This window comes from Xenopus laevis, chromosome 6S, assembly GCF_017654675.1.
Source record: "Xenopus laevis strain J_2021 chromosome 6S, Xenopus_laevis_v10.1, whole genome shotgun sequence".
NCBI classification, from domain to species: domain Eukaryota; kingdom Metazoa; phylum Chordata; class Amphibia; order Anura; family Pipidae; genus Xenopus; species Xenopus laevis.
The window spans coordinates 106,420,537-106,440,964 of record NC_054382.1 but is presented as its reverse complement, the minus strand read 5'-3'; the positions used below and the strand labels follow the sequence as shown (position 1 = coordinate 106,440,964).

The 20,428-nt window shown below is 39.0% G+C and overlaps 1 protein-coding gene across 1 annotated transcript in view; it reads left to right on the top strand.

The window, feature by feature from the left end:
• The window catches only part of trpa1.S (transient receptor potential cation channel, subfamily A, member 1 S homeolog), a 55,939-nt gene that overhangs the window by 12,126 nt on the left and 23,385 nt on the right, over positions 1-20,428 (top strand). Inside the window, exons 6-14 of the mRNA XM_018223798.2 lie at positions 1,903-2,011; positions 2,095-2,240; positions 4,772-4,908; positions 12,619-12,667; positions 14,827-14,926; positions 15,949-16,049; positions 16,827-16,996; positions 18,796-18,960; positions 19,162-19,276. Of these exons, the coding sequence (XP_018079287.1) occupies positions 1,903-2,011; positions 2,095-2,240; positions 4,772-4,908; positions 12,619-12,667; positions 14,827-14,926; positions 15,949-16,049; positions 16,827-16,996; positions 18,796-18,960; positions 19,162-19,276 (1,092 nt within the window). The remainder of the gene's footprint in view (positions 1-1,902; positions 2,012-2,094; positions 2,241-4,771; positions 4,909-12,618; positions 12,668-14,826; positions 14,927-15,948; positions 16,050-16,826; positions 16,997-18,795; positions 18,961-19,161; positions 19,277-20,428) is intronic.

Here is a 20,428-nt window from a genome sequence, read left to right as displayed (position 1 = left end):
AAGGACACTTAATCACGTATATGGCAAAGGATGTGGCACAAGTATACTGTAGTATCCTTGTATCTTTATCGGGGTGCCCTTTCTTGGGTGATGGATTACATCCCCTTCTGACAGTTTGAACAGCAGTTACATTCTAAGCAGGGGAAAGTGTCATGTTTAACTGGACACGACACTCTCTGGGTACCCCTAACACTCCCCAGATCTGATTTAACTAGCATGGACCCAATTGTGTAAACAAATTACCCCAGGAATGGCTACAATTCGAATAGTGTAATTTTTTGAGTTGTCAGATTATCTAATGCAAAAGAGCTAAAACAGCCCAAAACTATTAGAATATTAAAGGTAAAAAACAAGAGACCATATGCCATTGACTTCTACATACTGTAATTTCGGTATGAGTTGGAATATTTGTTCAGTCATTTTAAAGGAGAATTAAAACGTAACAATGGAGAATAAATGCTACACTTTTGGGCAGATTTATCAAGGGTCGAATTTCGAAGTGGAAAATACTTTGAAATTCGACCATCGAATAGAATCCTCCGACATTCGAATTTGAAGTCGGAGGATTTTATTCATCGTACGATTGTATTCTGATCGTAGTACGATCATACTTTCAAATCGTACGATTCAAGCGATTTTATCGTACGATTTTCCTTCGAAACCCAAAAACCTAGAAATATGCTCTGGCAGGTCCCCATAGGCTAACATAGGTAGGTTTAAGTTGGAGAAGTATTGAAGTTTTTTTTAAAGAGACAGTACTTCTATTATCTAAAGGTCGAATAGTCGAACGATTTTTACTTCGAATCGAAGTCGAAGTAAATTTGAAGTCTTAGTATCCTATTCGATGGTCGAAGTATCCCAAAAATTACTTTGAATTTCGAATTTTTTTAATTCGAAAATTCCCTCTAATTCACTTCAACCCTTGATAAATCTGCTGCTTTATGTTATGGGCTTCTCTAAGGGCCCAAGGTGACCAAGATCTGTGCCACCTGTAGCTCCCCGTCTTCTTTTCTACTGATTCACTCCATTTGCGCTGTGCTTCGATCAGTTGCAGAGCTTAGGGACCAACTCACAATATACTTCATAGATACAATATAAAATAATAAATTCAAATTCTCATTACATGGCAGCTCAGAAGCCATAGCAATTTGAATCAGAGTTGAATAATCAGCCCTGTAGCATCAACTTCTATGGCATGCGAACCTCATTTTCTTTTTGATGATTTTCAACGACCCCTAAGCTTGGCATTTCAACAGCTGTCCAGAGCACACTGAGCATGTACAGAGAAACTGCCAACACAATCCCATATGGTGACCCCTGTACACAACTCTAAAGACCTGAATCATACCTCCCAACTGTCCCTTTTTCGGAGGGACAGTCCCTCTTTTGACAGCTCAACCCGCAGTCCCTCATTTGTACTGGAAAGTCCCTCTTTTCTCTGCACTGAACAGCCAGAAAAAGAAACAAAGATTCTAACTTAATTGGCTTTTAGCAGAGATCACAGAACAACTAACAGGTGCAAATAAGATACTTTGTAACAATTTTGAGACACAAAAAAAAAACAGTTTAGATAAGGAGAAATATTTTCAGACTTTCATAACCTGCCAAATTTTGTAAAATGAACATGGTAATTAGGGGGTGTGGCCACAGAAAGGGTCATTGTCAAAAAAATTCACTGTGCTACGTGCGAAAAAAAATTTTGTCCCTCTTTTTACTTCCAAAATGTTGGGAGGTATGCTGAATCATTACTGTAAAAAGATTCGGAGAATTTAGGCTGGTGCCGTAAGTAAAGCATATAAAATATGCATTTCTATCCATATTTGTTGTTAAAGTTTAGTTCTCGTTTAAGAGCTGTGAATATTACATCAGAGAAATATTCTTTTATTCTCTTGTGATTTGTAGCTCGGCCGAGGCGCAAAGCTGTGTAAAAAAAACAAGCTGGGGTGTTATCCAATACACATGACTGCATTTATGGGATCACTTAAGTGCATGGATATTGTGTTGAAGAAAGGTAACAAACCGCAAATAACTTTTACATTTCCTTTCTAATTTGATCTGTGGGATTTTATTGTAAAAACATTCTTTTTGTGTTAGGGGAAGAAAAGGGGTACACTATTGATCATCATATCAATTTCACTAACAATGAAAAAGCGAGTCCTCTCCATTTAGCGGTTCAAAATGGAAACATTGAAGTTGTGAAAGCCTGTATTTCATATGGAGCCAAGATCGACCTGCGACAGGTATTTTCTGATTGTATTATATTGTACACTTTGTGATTATTACATTGCAAAGACATTTTGTAAGAATCCGTCTGAGTTAGGTATATGGCACTTGAGTTAAATAAAAACAAAATACCAATAACCTATGAATTTTGAGATGGTAGGAAACTAAACAAGAGTGGGTCATTTACTATATGCAACTGGCAGGATACAAATTGCAGTGTAACAGTGGATACAGTTTGCCATGCTTTTTGCACTTGCACATGAATGAATCGCTATAGGTTTCTGTGTTCCTCTGATGAATATGCTGCAAGTCTTTATTTATGGACCATCACTGCACAGACAGACAAGGTGAGGGTCACCAGAGTTCTATAGTTATGCTCATTTTCATTATGTCTTTCTTATGGTCTCATGGTTAATGGAATTTGGTAGCCATGACAATTTAGTAGCCATTACAGATTGTCACACAGTTGCATTTTATTATCCTTCATTGCATCTTTAAAGGAGACTTATAGGATATGTAAAATGCCCTAATTTTGTAGGCAATAATGAACAACACACAGGGGCACATTTACTTAGCTCCAGTGAAGGATTAGAAGGAAAAATACTTTGAATTTCGAAGTATTTTTTTGGCTACTTCGACCATTGAATTGGCTACTTTGACCTTCAACTACGACTTCGAAACGAACGATTCAAACTAAAAATCGTTCGACTATTCGACCGTTCGATAGTCGAAGTACTGTCTATTTAAAAAAAACGTTGACCAGCTGCTTCGCCACCTAAAACCTACCGAGCACCAATGTTAGCCTATGGGGAAGGTCCCCATAAGCTTTCTAAGTATTTTTTTAACGAAGGAAAATCACTCGATCGATGAATTAAAATCCTTCGAATCGTTCGAGTGAAGGAGTTTTCCTTCGATTGTTGGATCGAACGAAATGCGGTAAATCCTTCAACTTCGATATTCGAAGTTGAAGGATTTTACTTCGACGGTCGAATATCGAGAGTTAATTAACCCTCGATATTCGATCAATAGTAAATGTGCCCCACAGTGTTGGTTTTACCATTTAATAGTATCTTCAAAAATGCCCCCGTTATTGGAGCTCCCTATAGATCTGCAACAGTTTCTGTACGTGTTTCATATGAGGGGTGGGTGTGTCCTAATGGTCTCTGCCAGAAGCACAGTAGGAGGGAAATAGCCAATCATAGCCCTGCAGTCACACAAGTAAAGACAGGGTTCAGTTCCCTAGCAGGTAAGCCTGGTTGCGGATTGGTTCTTATCTTACAGTAAAGTGTGCTGAGTGCTGCCGGCTCCCCTGCACAGCCTGCACAAATTGCCAGGGCTAGATGGGTTTTGGGGGAATTTTTCAATAAATTATCTCCAAACCATATTTTTTTCAAGGTAAGGTTCTCATTAAAGAAGGATCCCTCATCTATAATTTTAATTCATAGCATATAATAATATAACTGCCTGTCCATGTGTACAATTTTAATATATTTAACCAAAAATTGTGAGGTTGTACCACTTTAAATATACAGTGTTTAGTATTGAGTTTTGTTGAAAGAGCAGATCTGGCATCCTGCATTCATAATACAGTTGCGACATAACATTGACCAGAAGATTCTCTCTTCATGTGTAGGCTGTTTCATTTTAAGTCATCTGAAACATTTCTATCAGAAAGACAAAGGGGATACTATTTTCTGCAGTCTAAGGGCATGTGGATTCCACAGGTGAGGGTTAGGTTGCACTGTTGTGCTTCTGAACAACTACCTTCAATACAGAAGTCACCAGGGCCTGTTTACTGCATTGTAGTGATGGGCGAATTTGCTCTGTTACGCTTCACCGAAAAATTTGCGAATTTCCAGTGAAATTCCCGAAACGCCGGTGTCCGTTTTTTTTTTTTTGACGCCGGTGCCGGTTTTTTTTTATGCCAACGCCCGTTTTTTTGATGCTGACGTCCGTTTTTGATGACGACGCTCGTTTTTTACGCTGGCGTTTGTTTTTTTTACACCGGCGACAAATTTTTTTTGACAGTGGCGAATTTTCACGGCCGTTTCGCAAATTTAATCGCCGGCGAATTTGAGCCTGTCGAATAAATTCGCCCATCACTACTGCATTGTCAAGGCATATGCATATGCTTCTTTTTGTATCTGGCCCATGTATCAACATATATCTTCAATATACAGTCTACCACAAGGCTGAAACTCTGGCCAAAGCTGGCCATATAAAGAGAATGGAGTTATATGAGGCGACATGTTGCTTAACGCGAATGATTTTATACACATTTGTCAGCAGAGTTTACCTGGAAGTAAGCAAAAGTGGTACTGTAAAATGAGTGAGTTAATTATAAGAAAGGCTACTATACCCCTGTGTACACTCCCTAAAAGACCACAGGCTGTTGTTTTCAGCAGAGGACATTCCATACAGCAGGGATTGGAAAGCAATGCCACATTTTTGTTAAACTTATATCCCAGTGTGCTAATTAGAACTTTTCCATGCATTACATGTTTCACTAATACTTCGATGTCTTTTGGCCTTTTGCCCTTTTTTCCAGAGCGACAATGCAACAGCTCTGCATTTTGCCGCTACACAAGGTGCTACTGAAATTGTAAAATTTATGGTGTCATCATACAGTGGGGATAATAAAATCGTCGATTTGCCGGATGGGAATGATGAAACCCCGCTTCACAAGTAAGGGATAAACAGCTTATCTTCTTTTATTTTGAATAATCCTATACAGTGATTTTCAGACATGATATGTATTTAAAGGGAGCAATTTTGCAACAGGTGCTGCTTCTCTGTATCCACTAGTGGAGGGACTTGACAGTAAATTAGGGCATCAGAGCTATATCTCCTATTGCATTCGGTCCCCATACAGTTCACCTGTGGATGCCACAAAGCTGCAACGCTAGGTACTAGTGATGGGCGAATTTATGCCCCAAATTCACCCATCACTACTAGGTACTGATTGATTAGGAAGAGTTCTCTGCACTCAGTTGCCTTAAAAATCCACATTAGGAATACATGAAACTGAAGTCTGGGGAAATTAAGTGAGAGATGCAAATTGAATGGAAACATTTCCCTCCTTTTGGCCTGATATATTTGTCCAAACAAAAATGCTTTGTCAAAACACTAAAGCATAAGAAACACATGAACATCACATGTGATCTGCTTATAAGCTGTTTCCACATGTTTATAAAAGGGTGATTTTAGTTGATTTGACATGTTTTTGTAGAGGAAAACTTGAATCGGCCTTAGAATAGTCACTTTTGAAAAATGGATTCTTCAGGGCTGCACTTGCCAAAAACTCTCTTGTCTTGCACAGATGTTCCTCATTATCCTGCCTACAGATCCTTAATAGTGGTCAAAATTAATTACAATTGAGTCCTTAATCCATTCAGGCTGTATTTAGGGAATACATTTATATTTTGGCTTAGGTAAATAATAGGTGAAGGACACAAACAAAAGCTGAAATATTTCCCTGAATTAATGATCAAAAAACACATCACAACAACAAAACAATATATCAATTAAATATTCCAGACAAAGTTTATCACATAATTAACTTGATGGTTAAAGCCTGTCATTTCCTTCCACAAATAATATATAGTGCTATTTACTAACTCGAACAGTTAATCATTTATTATCCCCTTCAGTTTTATGACTTGGGTTCATTAGCAGCCTTGTATTCTGAGTGTCAAAAATAATTTATCTTCCAGTAATAAGGGGGAAAAGTAGAACATGGGATCCAAATCTGATTAGGAGATGAGAAGATTAAATGTACACAGAGAAGAGCAGGAGGAGGGGGAAGAGGCTACGGTAATACAAATCTATGGGAGTTATTTATTAAAGTCCGATATTTTCTGGTCAGACTTTAAAGGGGAAAAATCACCATTTTTTGTAGAATAAAAAAACTATAATTTTCGTGATTAATTAAACCCAGATGGTAAAGTTTGAATAAAAAAGAACTCAGACCTGCCGAGGTCATGTAGAAGTCTTTGGCAGATGCTCCATTTATATCCTGTTCTGCATTGGGTTTCGTTCAATAATCCGTTAATTTCATGGATTTCGGCATCAAATCCAAAAAAGTTGCAGGTTTTGGGTGGCAAATCCAAGAAAGTCGCAGTTTTCAGCAACAAATCTGAAAAATGTGTACAGTTAGGATTTTTTCACTATTGTGTCAAATTTTCGGGAAAATTAATTTATTGATAAGGGGGAAAAAGTCTGTGCAGATTTGGTTGGAGTAGTTTTCAGAAAATAGTGAGAACTTTTTGGATATTAATAAATCACCCCCTATGTATTTGTGTATATATATATATATATATATATATATATATATATATATATATATCTCTCAAATGTCAAGTTCAACCACTCCAAATGAACTCCAGTTATATACTGTATATATATATATATATATATATATATATATATATATATATATATATATATATATATATATATATTAGTCATATGATTCACCGGCACTCACCCTCAATTGATCAAATCCCGGGTGCTCCTCAGAGGGAAGCAAATAGATACAGTTAGGAGCACTCACGGGTATAGTGATAGAGAAATGTCTTTTATTGGAGTGTTACAAACTACCCCACATCAACGCGTTTCGGTTCTCTCTGAACCGTCGTCAGGATGGTTCAGAGAGACGGTGGGGTAGTTTGTAACACTCCAATAAAAGACATTTCTCTATCACTATACCCGTGAGTGCTCCTAACTGTATCTATATCTATATATATATGCACGAACACACACACTCATACCGACCTATCTATACACTCACATACAGATGAAGCCACTTGGATTTGTGAGATAAATGCGTCATGACTCATGGTTAATTGAAGAAACTGCGTTATCTAAAGTCATCTTAACTCATTTAATGCATTTAACCTTTCCATTAGCATACCAAAGCACCATTGTGAACAATGGTGAATGCTTTAATTAGATGGGATGTTGTGACGCAGTTTTCTGTATTAAATGAGATAAATGGGATATCTGTGTTTAGTTATTCTGTGTCAAACAGACAAACCAAAGTGGCTGCATCTGTATATAAACTGTATATACCAATATCTGTTCTAATTGTTGATATTAAAATTACTAACGGGGGAATGTAATAAAAGTCGGTAACGGAAAAACTATTATGCCTTTGCGTGAACAAATTTTGCTTTGCGCAAATTTAATATTGCGAATCTGGAAGCGACCACTTCTGACAGTGGAAGACCATTTGCGAATTTTATAGTTTGCGCCAATGCACAGTAAATATAATAAAACTTCTTACTGAAAAAGTCGTTATGTTTGCTCCAAAAGATTACGACGCCTTCAATCACTTAAGAGTACGCAATTAAAATTGATGGTTTCATCTCTCATATAAATGCCTTTTTTATGCACGACAGAACTTTAGTTGCTTTAGTGGCCACAGAATGACACTGTCTGGAATTAAACAACTTATCTTCAAAAACATCTTCAGGGGGCCTATTGACTAACATTCAATTTTTTTTATAACAGATCTCTTAGGGGGTTATTTATTAAGTTCTGAATTTTTCTGGTCGGACTATTAAAGGGGAAAAAATAAATTTCAGAGAAAAAAAAACCCTGATTTTTTCAGGATTTATTTATGTCCGATGGTGTTAAAAGTCAATGGCAGATGTCCAGTTAACAATTGTAAGATTTTCTGAGTTGCTCTGGGTTTCTGAAAAAAAATCGTAGTTTCTGCACAAGAAAAATATATGAAAATGTATTGATAATCCGTGCGGATTTGATGGGGGTAGTTTTCAGAAAAAAATTGTGTTTTCTGTATTTCTTTAAGGGGGTTATTTACTAAAGTCCAATTTTTTTCTCACTTTTAAAGGGGAAAACACAAATTTTTCAGAGTAATGGTGTTAAAAGTCCAAATAAATACTCCATCTCAAACCTGCCAAGGTCACGTAGGAGTCAATGGCAGATGTCCCATTTACAATTGGAAGATATAATGATCTGCTCTGGCTTTCAATACAATAATCCAGAGACTTCAATGTTTTTAGGCAATAATCTGAAAAGTTTGGTGTTTTCGGCCGTCGGATCTGAAAAAATTGTACGATTCAAAATTTTTTATGATCGTATCGAGTCTTTTCACAAACTAATTTTTTTCATGAAAACATATTAATAAATGCAGTTAGAAAATCTGCAGGATATCGGTTGGAGTGGGTTTAACAAAATAGTGAGAAATTTTCATAGTTTGATAAATAACCCTCTAAAACTCATATGTGCAGTTTTATTAAAGGACAAGGAAAGTCTAAAATAGAATAAGGCTAGAAATGCTGTATTTTGTATACTAAACATAAACATGAACTTACTGCACCACAAGCCTAATCAAACAAATGATTTATGCTTTCAAAGTTGGCTACAGGGGGTCACCATCTTGTAACTTTGTTAAACATTTTTCAATACTAGGGGGCCGATTCACCAAGGGTCGAATATCGAGGGTTAATTAACCCTCGATATTCGACTGGGAATTAAAATCCTTCGAATATCGAAGTCGAAGGATTTAGCGCAGATAGTACGATCGAACGATCGAAGGATTATTCCTTCGATCGAACGATAAAATCCTTCTAATCGAACGATTCGAAGGATTTTAATCCAACGATCGAAGGAATATCCTTCGATCAAAAAAACTTAGGAAAGCCTATGGGGACCTTCCCCATAGGCTAACATTGAGTTCGGTAGGTTTTAGATGGCGAACTAGGGGGTCGAAGTTTTTTTTAAAGAGACAGTACTTCGATTATCGAATGGTCGAAAGATTTTTAGTTTGAATCCTTCGAGTCGAAGTGGTAGTCGAAGGTCGAAGTAGCCCATTCGATGGTCGAAGTAGCCTAAAAAACACTTCGAAATTCGAAGTTTTTTTTACTTCGAATCCTTCACTCGAAGTTAGTGAATCGGCCCCTAAGACTAAGTGCACATACTCTGTGTGGTCTGGGCTGCTTAGGGATCGTCATAAACAAAGCTGCTTGAGTTCTGCATGGCTGGTAAGTAAGGCGGGGGCTCCCCCTGCTGTTCATAAGTATGATTGTTTCCCTGCTCAGCAGTTAGGGACCGTCTGACAATTCCTATCCACAGCAGTAAATGAAGGTAGAATTTCACTGCATACAGTCAGGTTTCTTATAAAAACGGTACACATTTTTTAATTAAAGTACATTGGAGATAGGTTTCTTTTTCATTAAAGAAAGTAAAAATGGGATTGTATTTTTTTGCCTTTCCTTGTCCTTTAAGGTTTTAATTGTAAATTCAAATTCGAATTTTCGAGTTGGATTTTTGGCCAAAACTCACAAATTTGAGTTGGGAATAATCCAAACTCGACTTTGAATTCGAGATTTATCATACCTTGACTGTGGGAACAACTCAAATTCAACTATTCGCCACCTAAAACTTGCCAAGTTCATGTAGAAGTCAATGACAGAGGTCCAGTGACCCATTTGAAGATGTTAATAGCCTTCCTGACATTAAAGGTTTTTTTCTGAAAAAATATTTGATTCTAGTTTAGTCGAATTTGATTCGGGTTTTTGGGTTGCGAATATTCGTTTTGGGTTTTAGACGTTCAAGTTTTTTCTTAAATAACCTCCCATTCGAGTTGTGAGTATATTAAAATTTATTAGAGTTAAAAAAATTCACTATTCAATATCAAAGGGTGTATTCAGAACTCATCACAGAAAAACTCACTCACTTTCTATTCGTACCTATGGGATTTTTTTATAATTGTCTTCATCAATGGAGTTTAGCATTTGATAAATATGCTTTTAAAAATCCCATAGGAATGAATAAAAAGTGAGTTTTTCTGTGGTTATAAATGCACACTTTGATAAAGCTACCCCTGGATTTATTTATAAGTGTAAAAAAGTCAGTGGGAGCTGCGCTGATCCTATAGGAACATTTTTAATCAATTTGGACTTTTAGAGGTTTTCTGATTGCATTTTTTGCTAGTTATTTTCCTGAAAAAACGTACATTTTTAGAGGTTTTCAATGTATTCATATTTAATAGCATTTTTTAAATATTTTTAGTGTGGATCTTTTAATTACTTTCATGGCATTAGTGATTTTAGTGAAAATGGGGCTCATTTATTAAAGCAGCGCATAAGTGGACGCAAAAGATTGTCTGCGCCATCACGAGCGTGATCGCTAATATATTTGCGTGATATTGCACATAACACAGAGCTTTTGCGATGGTTTTGTTTATGCGCATTACGCAAAAGATTGGGCATTTATGTGGCAAACGATGCCGTGGTTGTTAGGGGCGTGGCTGTGGGCGTGGCTACAATGCGCTTGCACTGCGGCCGTCGCAGATTTGCGTCTGTATATGTGCAAAACTGCACCCGGGCAACAGCACCACAATTTTTACGACTGCCTCTTCGTGGCGTAATAGTAACGCTCTTCAAAATGCGCATTCCTGCCCAGCTGCGCTAGTATATTCACATTTTTGCGTTTCATGTTGCTTAAAAGAGAATTTTATATATGTGTGCAGAGCCACACTGCTAAACTGGGTTCTGGCAAATACAATGGTGCTGCTGTTGGTGGGGATGTTTGTTAACTCAAAGTTTACTCAAAGATGAACAACCCCTGTAAAGTGCATATTAACCACGCCTTCCACCCAACATGTTTATATTGACCAAGGTTGCTTTAAGGGTATCAGGTAGGCTAAACACCTTTGCAACCAAACAAATATTAGCACAGAAACAAATTCAGATGCGTCTAAGTGAACGCTATATGCGCAATATGTGACGCAACTAATTAAAGCAGCGCATTCATACATGAGCACAACTAATCCTTACCTTTGCGGTATCTTCCTGTGCGCACAATTTATTATAAGCACTGCGACAGCTGATACGCAGTTTCACACGTCGCACCTGTCTGTGTCTACATTAGCGCACAAATCGCACTGTTAAGGTATCGTGCGCTACATTATTAAATACTCGCATGCGCTGGGCAAATGTCAGGCCACTGCGCTCTTTTTAGCGCTGCGCTGCGTTAATAAATGAGCCCCAATGAGTTTAATCGGGGTTTCAAAAACCTCTAAAACCACTAAAATTGATAAATGGGCTGTCAGGGCTGGTCCTATCACATGTGGGGCCCAATTGGGACCATGTTGGCGGGGCCCCTAGACAAAGTGTTGCTGGCTACTGACACACCAAGTATTTAGGAAAATAAGGGCATACAGGCACAAAATAGAAAGGAAAGGGGCAGACAAGGTAACATAATAGGGGCACACAGGGTAAGAGAGAGAGGGAGGAAATAGGAGAGTGGACTGGGCCAATTAGTTTGGGGCTGGGCCGATTCAGCTTGGGAGCAGGCTTGGTTGGATTGGGGGCAGGCAGGGCCTATCAAGGTTGGAGGAAAGCTGGGCCTATGAGAGTTGGGGGCAGGCTAGACCTATGGATTTGGGGATGGGCTGGACTCTCAAAGTTGGGGGCAGGCCAGGCAGCATCATGTGCTGAGGGAAATATTATCTGTGCTGCCCTGTGGTGCGGGGCCCCCCAGAGGTGCGGGGCCCAATTGGGCCCAATTGGTCCAATTGGCCTAAGGCCGGCCCTGTGGGCTGTAATATATGGTATCTCAAACCCAGAACAAACCTCAAGTTCCCTCTTCACTCTTCTGCAGTGCATATCAAATCTAAAATGAAATGTAAAAAGGAGACGCAAAAACAAATTGCATTTGAAATTGTGCTTCGTAATTGTATCATGCGCCACCTTAAGGGGCAGATTTACTAAGCTTGAGTGAATAGTTTGAATAAAAAAATATTCGAATTTCAAAGGATTTTTTTTGGGTACTTCGAACATCGATTTGGTCAAATTCGATCGAATCGAAAGATTAGAACGTAAAAATCCTTCGACTAATCGACCATTCAATAATCGAAGTACTGTCTCTTTAAAAAAAACTTTGACTTCATACTTCGCCATTTTATACCTACCGAGGTGCAATGTTTGCCTATGGGGACCTTCCCCAGCACTTTTCTAAGTTTTTATCGATCGAATAAAAATCCTTTGATCGATTAAAATAGTTCGAATCGTTTTATTCAATCGATCAAAGCTTTTGCTCTAAATCCTTCAAATTCGATATTCGAATTAGAAGGATTTTTACTTCGAGGGTCGAATTCAAAGGTTTTTTAACCCTCAAAATTCGACCCTTGATAAATCTGCCCCCAAATGTCTCTTCTCCAGTGTAAACGATCCAAGCTTTCCTCATAACTGAGCCCTTTCAACTTTATCAGCTTAGTCCCTTTCTTTGCACTTTCTCTTTTTCATTTATTTTCCTTTCGTTGCTTTAAAAAATATATAATATTTAAAATAAATATTTATGGCTTTTTTTATTTATAATGGGGCCAATAAAAATATATTAATGCGAAATATTTTTATTTTCCAACAGATCGGTGTTGTTTGATCATGTTGAACTGGCAGAGTATTTAATATCGGTGGTAAATATCTTAAACAGCATTTTTAACTATCAGTGAAGTATGTTCTGATTTGGATTCGATTAACGTGTTGCTGTGCAGCTAAGCTTACTTTTTTCACTTCCTTTAAAAATGTAAAATTGTATCGAGGAGCAGACACCATTTTGCTTGTGTTAAAACTGGTGAATGCATTATAAAAATTATAATAATGAGTTTTTGGTTTAATTTTCATACTTATCCTTGTTATAGTGCTGTGGCATTGTCTGTAACATAAGAGAAAATGTGTTATCATTCATCGGAACTGCTTTTTTTGGTCTAATGTCCATATTGAAAAAATTAAATTAATTTTTGTGGGAACAACAGAGACATCTGTGCCTCTTGCTTTTGGGATATCACAGGGTCCACGACTTTCCCACCACGAGATATGTTCAGGGCTACAAAGTTGTACCAATTAAATACACATTCTGCAGAAGGGGTGCTCAGATGTAAAATGTTTAGAAATCACTGAATAATGGTGATTATTCCCTTATCATATTGTATCCTGTGTACATCAGAAAAGTATTTGTCTTTTTATTGTCCACAAGTGATTTTAAAAGGGAAGCAAATCCTTTTCCAAATTATATTGTATTAGTCTATTTCTGAGGGCCCCTCCTGGACCTCCATATTTATTTTTATAAACTTGCAACACTTGTGAATAATGGGCTAGGAAGCAGAGCTCTGCAGTTTGAGGTATTGAGAAGCCAAGAAGTGAAGGTAAGCTGCACTTTCTCTCAGGCATCTTTGGAGGAGGGAAACCTATAGCCATGAAGAGTGTCAAATATCTCTGTATTCTAGTCCATCTGTCCATGATAAAGCGGTATTGTAAGGGGCCGATTCACTAAATTCGAGTGAAGGATTCGAAGTAAAAAAACTTTGAATTTCGAAGTATTTTTTGGGCTACTTCGACCATCGAATGGGCTACTTCGACCTTCGACTACGACTTCGAATCGAAGGATTCGAACTAAAAATCGTTCGACTATTCGACCATTCGATAGTCGAAGTACTGTCTCTTTAAAAAAAAACTTTGCCTCCCTAGTTCGGCAGCTAAAAGCTACCGAAGTCAATGTTAGCCTATGGGGACCTTCCCCATAGGCTTTCCTAAGTTTTTTTGATCGAAGGATATTCCTTCGATCGTTGGATTAAAATCCTTCGAATCGTTCGTACGATCGCAGAATTTGCGCTAAATCCTTCGACTTCGATATTCGAAGTCGAAGGATTTCAATTCCTAGTCGAATATCGAGGGTTAATTAACCCTCGATATTCGACCCTTAATGAATCAGCCCCTAAGTGTATGCAGTGAATAAATAATGTGGTTATGGAGGAACTAGTAGGAAAAGAAAGGAATCGTTTAAATGCAAGGAACACGTTTTTACAACAATTATTGTAACAGTTATTTTTAAAAGCAAATTATGCACTGGCAATCATTCTTTTTGTGTACATATAATGCTTCTGTAATACAATGGAACACTATTAGGCAGGGCCACCATCAGGGGGCACAGGGGGTACTCCTATACTGGGCCCGGGCCTAAAGGGGGGCCTGGCTGTGCTGCACTTTTCAAAATAGCCATACCCCCCTTGACAACGCCAAAGCCATGCCACCTCTTCCTGAACCGCCAAAGTCCAGAACAGCCGAAGCCCCAAAGTCACGAAAAGAGCTGAACTTGAAGTCCTGAAGCCCCGAAAAGACCCAAAGTCACGGAAAGAGCCAAACTTGAAGTCCAGAGCCCACAAAAAGACCCAAAGTCACGGAAAGAGCAGAACGCGAAGTCCTGAAGCCGTGAAAATACCCAAAGTCACAGAAAGAGCCGAACTTAAAGTCCAGAGGCCGTGAAAATACCCAAAGTCACGGAAAGAGCCGAACTTGAAGTCCTAAATCCCCGAAAAGACCCAAAGTCACGGAAAGAGCAGAACTTGAAGTCCAGAGGCCGCAGAAAGACCCAAAGTCACGGAAAGAGCAGAACGTAAAGTCCGGAAGCCGCGAAAAGACCCAAAGTCACGAAAAGAGCAGAACTTGTAATGTAATGGTGGCATTGCTATTGTTGACTATGCTCTTATGCTCTTTGCTAAATGCTAGCACAGAAGATGATTACCAGTTTTTATTGTTTTGTCTGCATTTGATGTCTATCTGCTTTTTTTATTTGCAGGGAGCAAACATTGACAGTGAGGACAAAGAATCACGCACATCTCTCCTTTTAGCCACATCGTGCTCTGCTTGGAAATCAGTAAATTTACTTCTTGCAAAAGGTACCGTCCTGTTGGTATGTCTCATGGTGTGAGCGTTTTTGTGAAAACTACTGTCACCGAACCTAAATGCTTTTTTTTTAATTTTTTCTGAATATCACAGATTATGAGAATAACTTTTATTTTAGTATTTTAATGACTTTCTTGTATGATATAAGAACTATAGTTATGAGATAGCTATGAGAACCATATTTATAGTGTGGTATAGTATTAGATACTGTAGGTATTCTAAGACAAATTGAAATTAGTCTTCATTTTTTTATTGTGTGTGTAAACTCAACCACAGTGTCAGACTAGGCCCCACTGGAACCACCCCAGGCACACACAAACATGCCTAAAATTCCTACCCTAACCCACCCACTTCAAACTCAAACCAGGCCGGAATCTTTATGCTGGAACCTTTTATATACCAGCGCCATCCCACCCATTTCTTGCTTCATGCGGGCTGTGCAGGGATATAAATGAATGCAGCTTCCGGGTTGAGCCAGGGTCAGAGGAGCCCAATGGGATTTTTCTTTGCAATCTCAACTGGTTGGTCAGCTTGAAGATAAAAGAGGAGAAAGTGTAAGAGAGCAACAACCATAATGTCCTTTGCTTATTGGGCTGAAAACAAACCAAACAGAACCTGTAACCTCCTATAGCATAGGTTTGGGGCAACCAACCAGTTTTTAAGTACTTCTAAATAGGTATGTACCGCTATTTTGGCATTCTAAACCCTAATTTAATTATTATTTGGGCAAGGAAGAGAACTGCACATCCTTGTTTGTGGAATCACATGATTTTAAGTATTTGGATTCAGTTCGGCCAGGAACTTGGATTCCGCTGAATCCTGACGAAAAAGACCAAATCCCGAACCAAATCCTGGATTTGGTGCACCCCTACTCCTAAGGCATTTGCAAGCTATTTAATGCTTCGATAGCAAGCAGTAAAAGCAATTTATATTGTGTGTTGACAACGATAAAAACATGTATGAGTACAAGAGTACAAAGTATGCAATGTTTTTCTCTGTGGTGTTTCAATTATAGGTGCAGATGTAAAATTAAAAGACAATTTTGGAAGGAATTTTTTGCATCTGATGGTTCTACAGCCAGGAGGCTTGAAGAACTTGAATAGTGAATTTCTGCAGGTATGTAGCATAATATATCTCCATAATGTTTAAGAGGATACCAAACTGTACATTTTGTAACACTTGTATTCTTTAAATGGTAAATAAAACTACATAAGGATTAAACAGATTGAAAGAAAGAGCGGAACAGCTTGCCACCTTTTTGTAAATGGGATAGTTAGCAGAATTAAAGGTTAGGCTTTCGTCACTGCTTAGAACCATCTGACTGCCCTGTTTTGCAATCAGATTGTGTGCAGTGCTTGTTGCATTAATAAATAGATGTTTTTCCATTTAACTTTTAAAAGAGAAAATGCAGCCAGACTCATCTGGAATGCTGAACTGTCCAGTAAAGGTGGCCATAGACGTTGAGATTCGCTCGCTTGGCGATGTCGCCAAACGAGCGGGTCTCTCCCCGATATGCCCACATTGAAGTGGGCGATATCGGGCTGATCCGATCGTGGGGCTGTATGGGCAGTTGGATTGCGGGACTGCATAGATGCACAGATGCGGCCACGATCCGACTGGATTTTTAACCTGCCCGATTGAGATCAACTTTTGTCCAGATATCAGGGAAGCCCGTCGGATGGCCCCACAAACGGGCCCATAAGCTGCCGACTCGTTCTGTCGGCAGCCTTTATCGGCCCGTGTATGGGGGTCTTAAGGGTTGGAGACAGAATATTTACTGCTTGGCAGAGCCACCTTTAAAACTATTTTTCAATAAAACCTTTAATGCATTCACTTTAGAACAAAAGCTTTAACAGTCCCAAATATAACTGGGTATGTGTGTTTTTATGTCAGATGGAAAATATTAAACAGCTGGTAAGTGATGAGGACTCTGAAGGCTGCACCCCTCTCCATTATGCATGCAGACATGGGGTTCCGAATTCAGTCAACAACTTGCTTGGTCTGAACGTGTCTCTGTATTCCAAAAGTAAGGACAAAAGATCTCCTCTGCACTTTGCAGCATGGTAAGGTTATCTTCCTATAGAGTATCCTGAGTTTTAATCCAGTGTCTTCAAAATGAGTTGTATGACCTAATAAAAAGAATTTCTGTCTGGGTTACAACTACAGAGAACTACAGCAATTCTTCTGTCTGCAGGGCAGGGTGAAAAGTGCAAAAAAACATGGCAGATTATCTGTAAATGTAATTACAATTCAAACCAGTTCTCTTTAGCTCTGCTTGCTACATTGTTTCTGTAGTCAGAACCAGTATTGTAAAGAATGCAACCAGACAGATTTGGATATAGGATGTTTTATCTGGAACCCATTTATCCAAAAAGCTCCAAATTACTGCACTGTAGTGATCGACGGTCCGACCCAATACCGGCTGAACCAGCAGGTGTACTCGGGGGTCAGGCGGGTTTGGGTCAACATCGCTGCCCCATTTGCGGGTAGTGGGCGGGTTTCGGGTTCAACTTTTCTGCCTGCTTTCCCTGCCCTCACACTGCCGGCTTCCAGTTTTATAAGCACCCGCCTGCCCACTCCTTTTGTGACATAATTGGTGGCGCAGGTCTATAAAAGGAAGATGGAAGTCGGGTGCGGGGGTGAGCGGTACCGGGACAGGCAAGGCTTGAGTTTTTCTCAACCTGCACATCACTGCACTGCCATTTCCCACAGAAACCTATTTAAAGGGAAAAAATACACACTTTTTTATATTCATGTAGAGGTGCATTTGTTTATATAGTGGATAATGTACCCCCTACTGTAATTTATAAAGATATTATAAGTCACAGAGGAGTTATGTGACCATATAAAAGCACGAGGGCGCAGGGTCGCAGTCGAAATTCTGGTCGCCGGCATCAAATTTGGGCACGCCGGCATCCGTTTCGGACACACGGTGTCAAATTCGTACATGCAGTGTCAAATTCGAACATGCTGCGTCAAATTCGGCGGCCTGGGGACCCTGTTATAAACGGCACGTTCTGACGTCAGAACGCGCCGTTTATATGGATATCATTTACAGTGCGGTCTGATACGGAAATGACCAGACTATAGATTATATATGAATAAATAATTATGCATGTATTTTTTTTACAAAGGCATACCTTATTCCACAGAAATAAAATAATGACAGCCCATTTCTTGATATCCCTTAGGCTCACAGTGTAATATAACCTCCTCCCTCACCTTGTTTCAGTGCAAAGTGATGGATTCCAGGTCTTAAAATCCCTCTGCTTTACATAGTGGATGGCCCACAGACTATCTGGAGGCAGAGGGACATCAAGCACCAGAATCCATACCATCACAATGGAACAAGATGGTTGTATTACACTGTGAGCTTCCACAAACAAAAAGTCTTCCAAAAAGACCCTGACAGTTAGCAAAATTGGGAAAAATGGGGAAAATATGGAACTGCTGGGGATTTTTCAGGTATTTCCCAATTCAATATTTTATAAATAAGTCCCATAAACTAGCCATAGAAGGACTCGTAAAGTCATACAAAACAAAGATTCGTATGATTTTTGGGACCATCTGTGGAATATTCGCCCTGACAATTTTTGTACGATGGCGATCCAACAGGTTGGAAAATATTTGGCATATAACCATTATATGTCTGCATGTATTACTATCGATATCGGTGTGGCTGTCACTAGTATTTCCGGGACATAAATTTCATATGATTGTTGTCTGTAACTGAATGGCCACAGCATTGTTTGATTTGTTATTTATTCCACTTTAATCCTACAGTTTAAATCTGAATGGTTAGTTTTAGATCATTGCATTTGAACAAACAATTGCTATCCAAATGTTTGTTCCTTTTGTTTAGCTATGGGCGTTTCAACACCTGCCAACGACTCTTGAGATTTATGTCAGATGCCAGGCTTCTCAATGACGGAGATGAGAAAGGAATGACACCCCTCCACTTAGCTGCAGAAAACGGGCATGAAAAGATTGTTTTTCTTCTTCTTAAAAGAGGTGCTTTACTTCTAAGGTAAAAGAATACATATCAAAGTACAGCTGTGGTCTTGGCTTGGAATATGTCAGTGGTAGGGTCTGCATGCCTAATATATCTGTTTCACATCATGGGTATGTATTAAGTCGATCTTAGAATAAGAATAATAGACCTTAAGAATAATAGACCTTAAAGAAATAAATGTATCACATTTAAACATGTATTGTTTAAAATCTTAAGTGACCATCGTGGGTGGACAGCTCTGCATTATGCTGCATTGGGCGGCTATACCCGTACGATCAACACTCTCCTGGAAACTTCCATTGGGCTCATTGACAAAACAGACAAGGAAAATGTAAGAACAATTATTTTAACTATTGCAAGCCAAAGTATGCTGTAATATTTAAAAATATGTAATAAAAAAAAATCATGTTAAGACCAAAGCACATAGACCAGTGCCCTACAACACATACTGGTGTTCCTAGCTTGCTGTAAATACCATGCGCTATTGTAAAGGTGACCCGTTTTTAATTGATTGTATGAAAAAGGTATTGGAGCTCATTAGGGTTCTTAGTAGGGTTGCCACCTGTCTGGTTTTGACCCGGACAGCCCGGTTTTTTAAAGAGCTGTCTGCCCGGTTTTCCAAATTAGGAAAACCGGGCAGGATTTCCTAGGATTGACGTGGCGATCGACCAATCGACAAATGCCATGTCATAGCCCCGCCCCTGACATTGTGGCATGCCCCCATCGCATCACGTACCAGCCCCCATTAAATTGCAGCACCGTCCTCAACGCGTCATGTCCCCTGCCCGAAGTTTTACCGCTCAGAAAGTGGCAACCATAGTTCTTAGTAAATGACCCCTTTTATCTTTACTGTCCTGGAAGCCTTTTGTTTTGAACCTTTCAGTAAGTTTAATCAATGACTGAGACTGTAAGGCTCATATGGTGTACATCCATAAGATCAGTAAGCAAAGTGCAGTTCTGAGTGTAGTCACCATGGTATTTTCCCACAATGCATTGCTTTCCAGAATTGCAGTGTTTAATGTGACTGGTTGTTGAATCTGATGCAGTTGCGCTGCGTCTGGAACTACTCCACTGAGTTTGGCACTGTGGGAACCCTGGAGTTACTGTTTGGTCAGGAGGTGGTTGTAGTTCCCCTGTGTGAAAAAGTGTAGCAGAGCCTGATTCAGAATGGAAGATAGGAAGTACTGAATGGCACTGAACACAACTATTTTTGAAAGTGCAAAGAGCACATTTTGACACGTGTAGAATTAATGAAAGAGGTTTTATGCACAAGTGACCGTGGGGAAAAGGGAATTTGCCCATCATATTTGTGGTCGTACATGAGTGTTATGGTCAAATATTATGTTGGCACTGTAGACCCTTATTCAAATATTCAGATGTGGAGGGACCAATGCTGGCACTTCTTGACTCACCAAAGTCAAGAAGTACACATACAGTAGTTCATAGAAAGAGTGCCAAAATTATGGTTTTATTTTAGAAACCT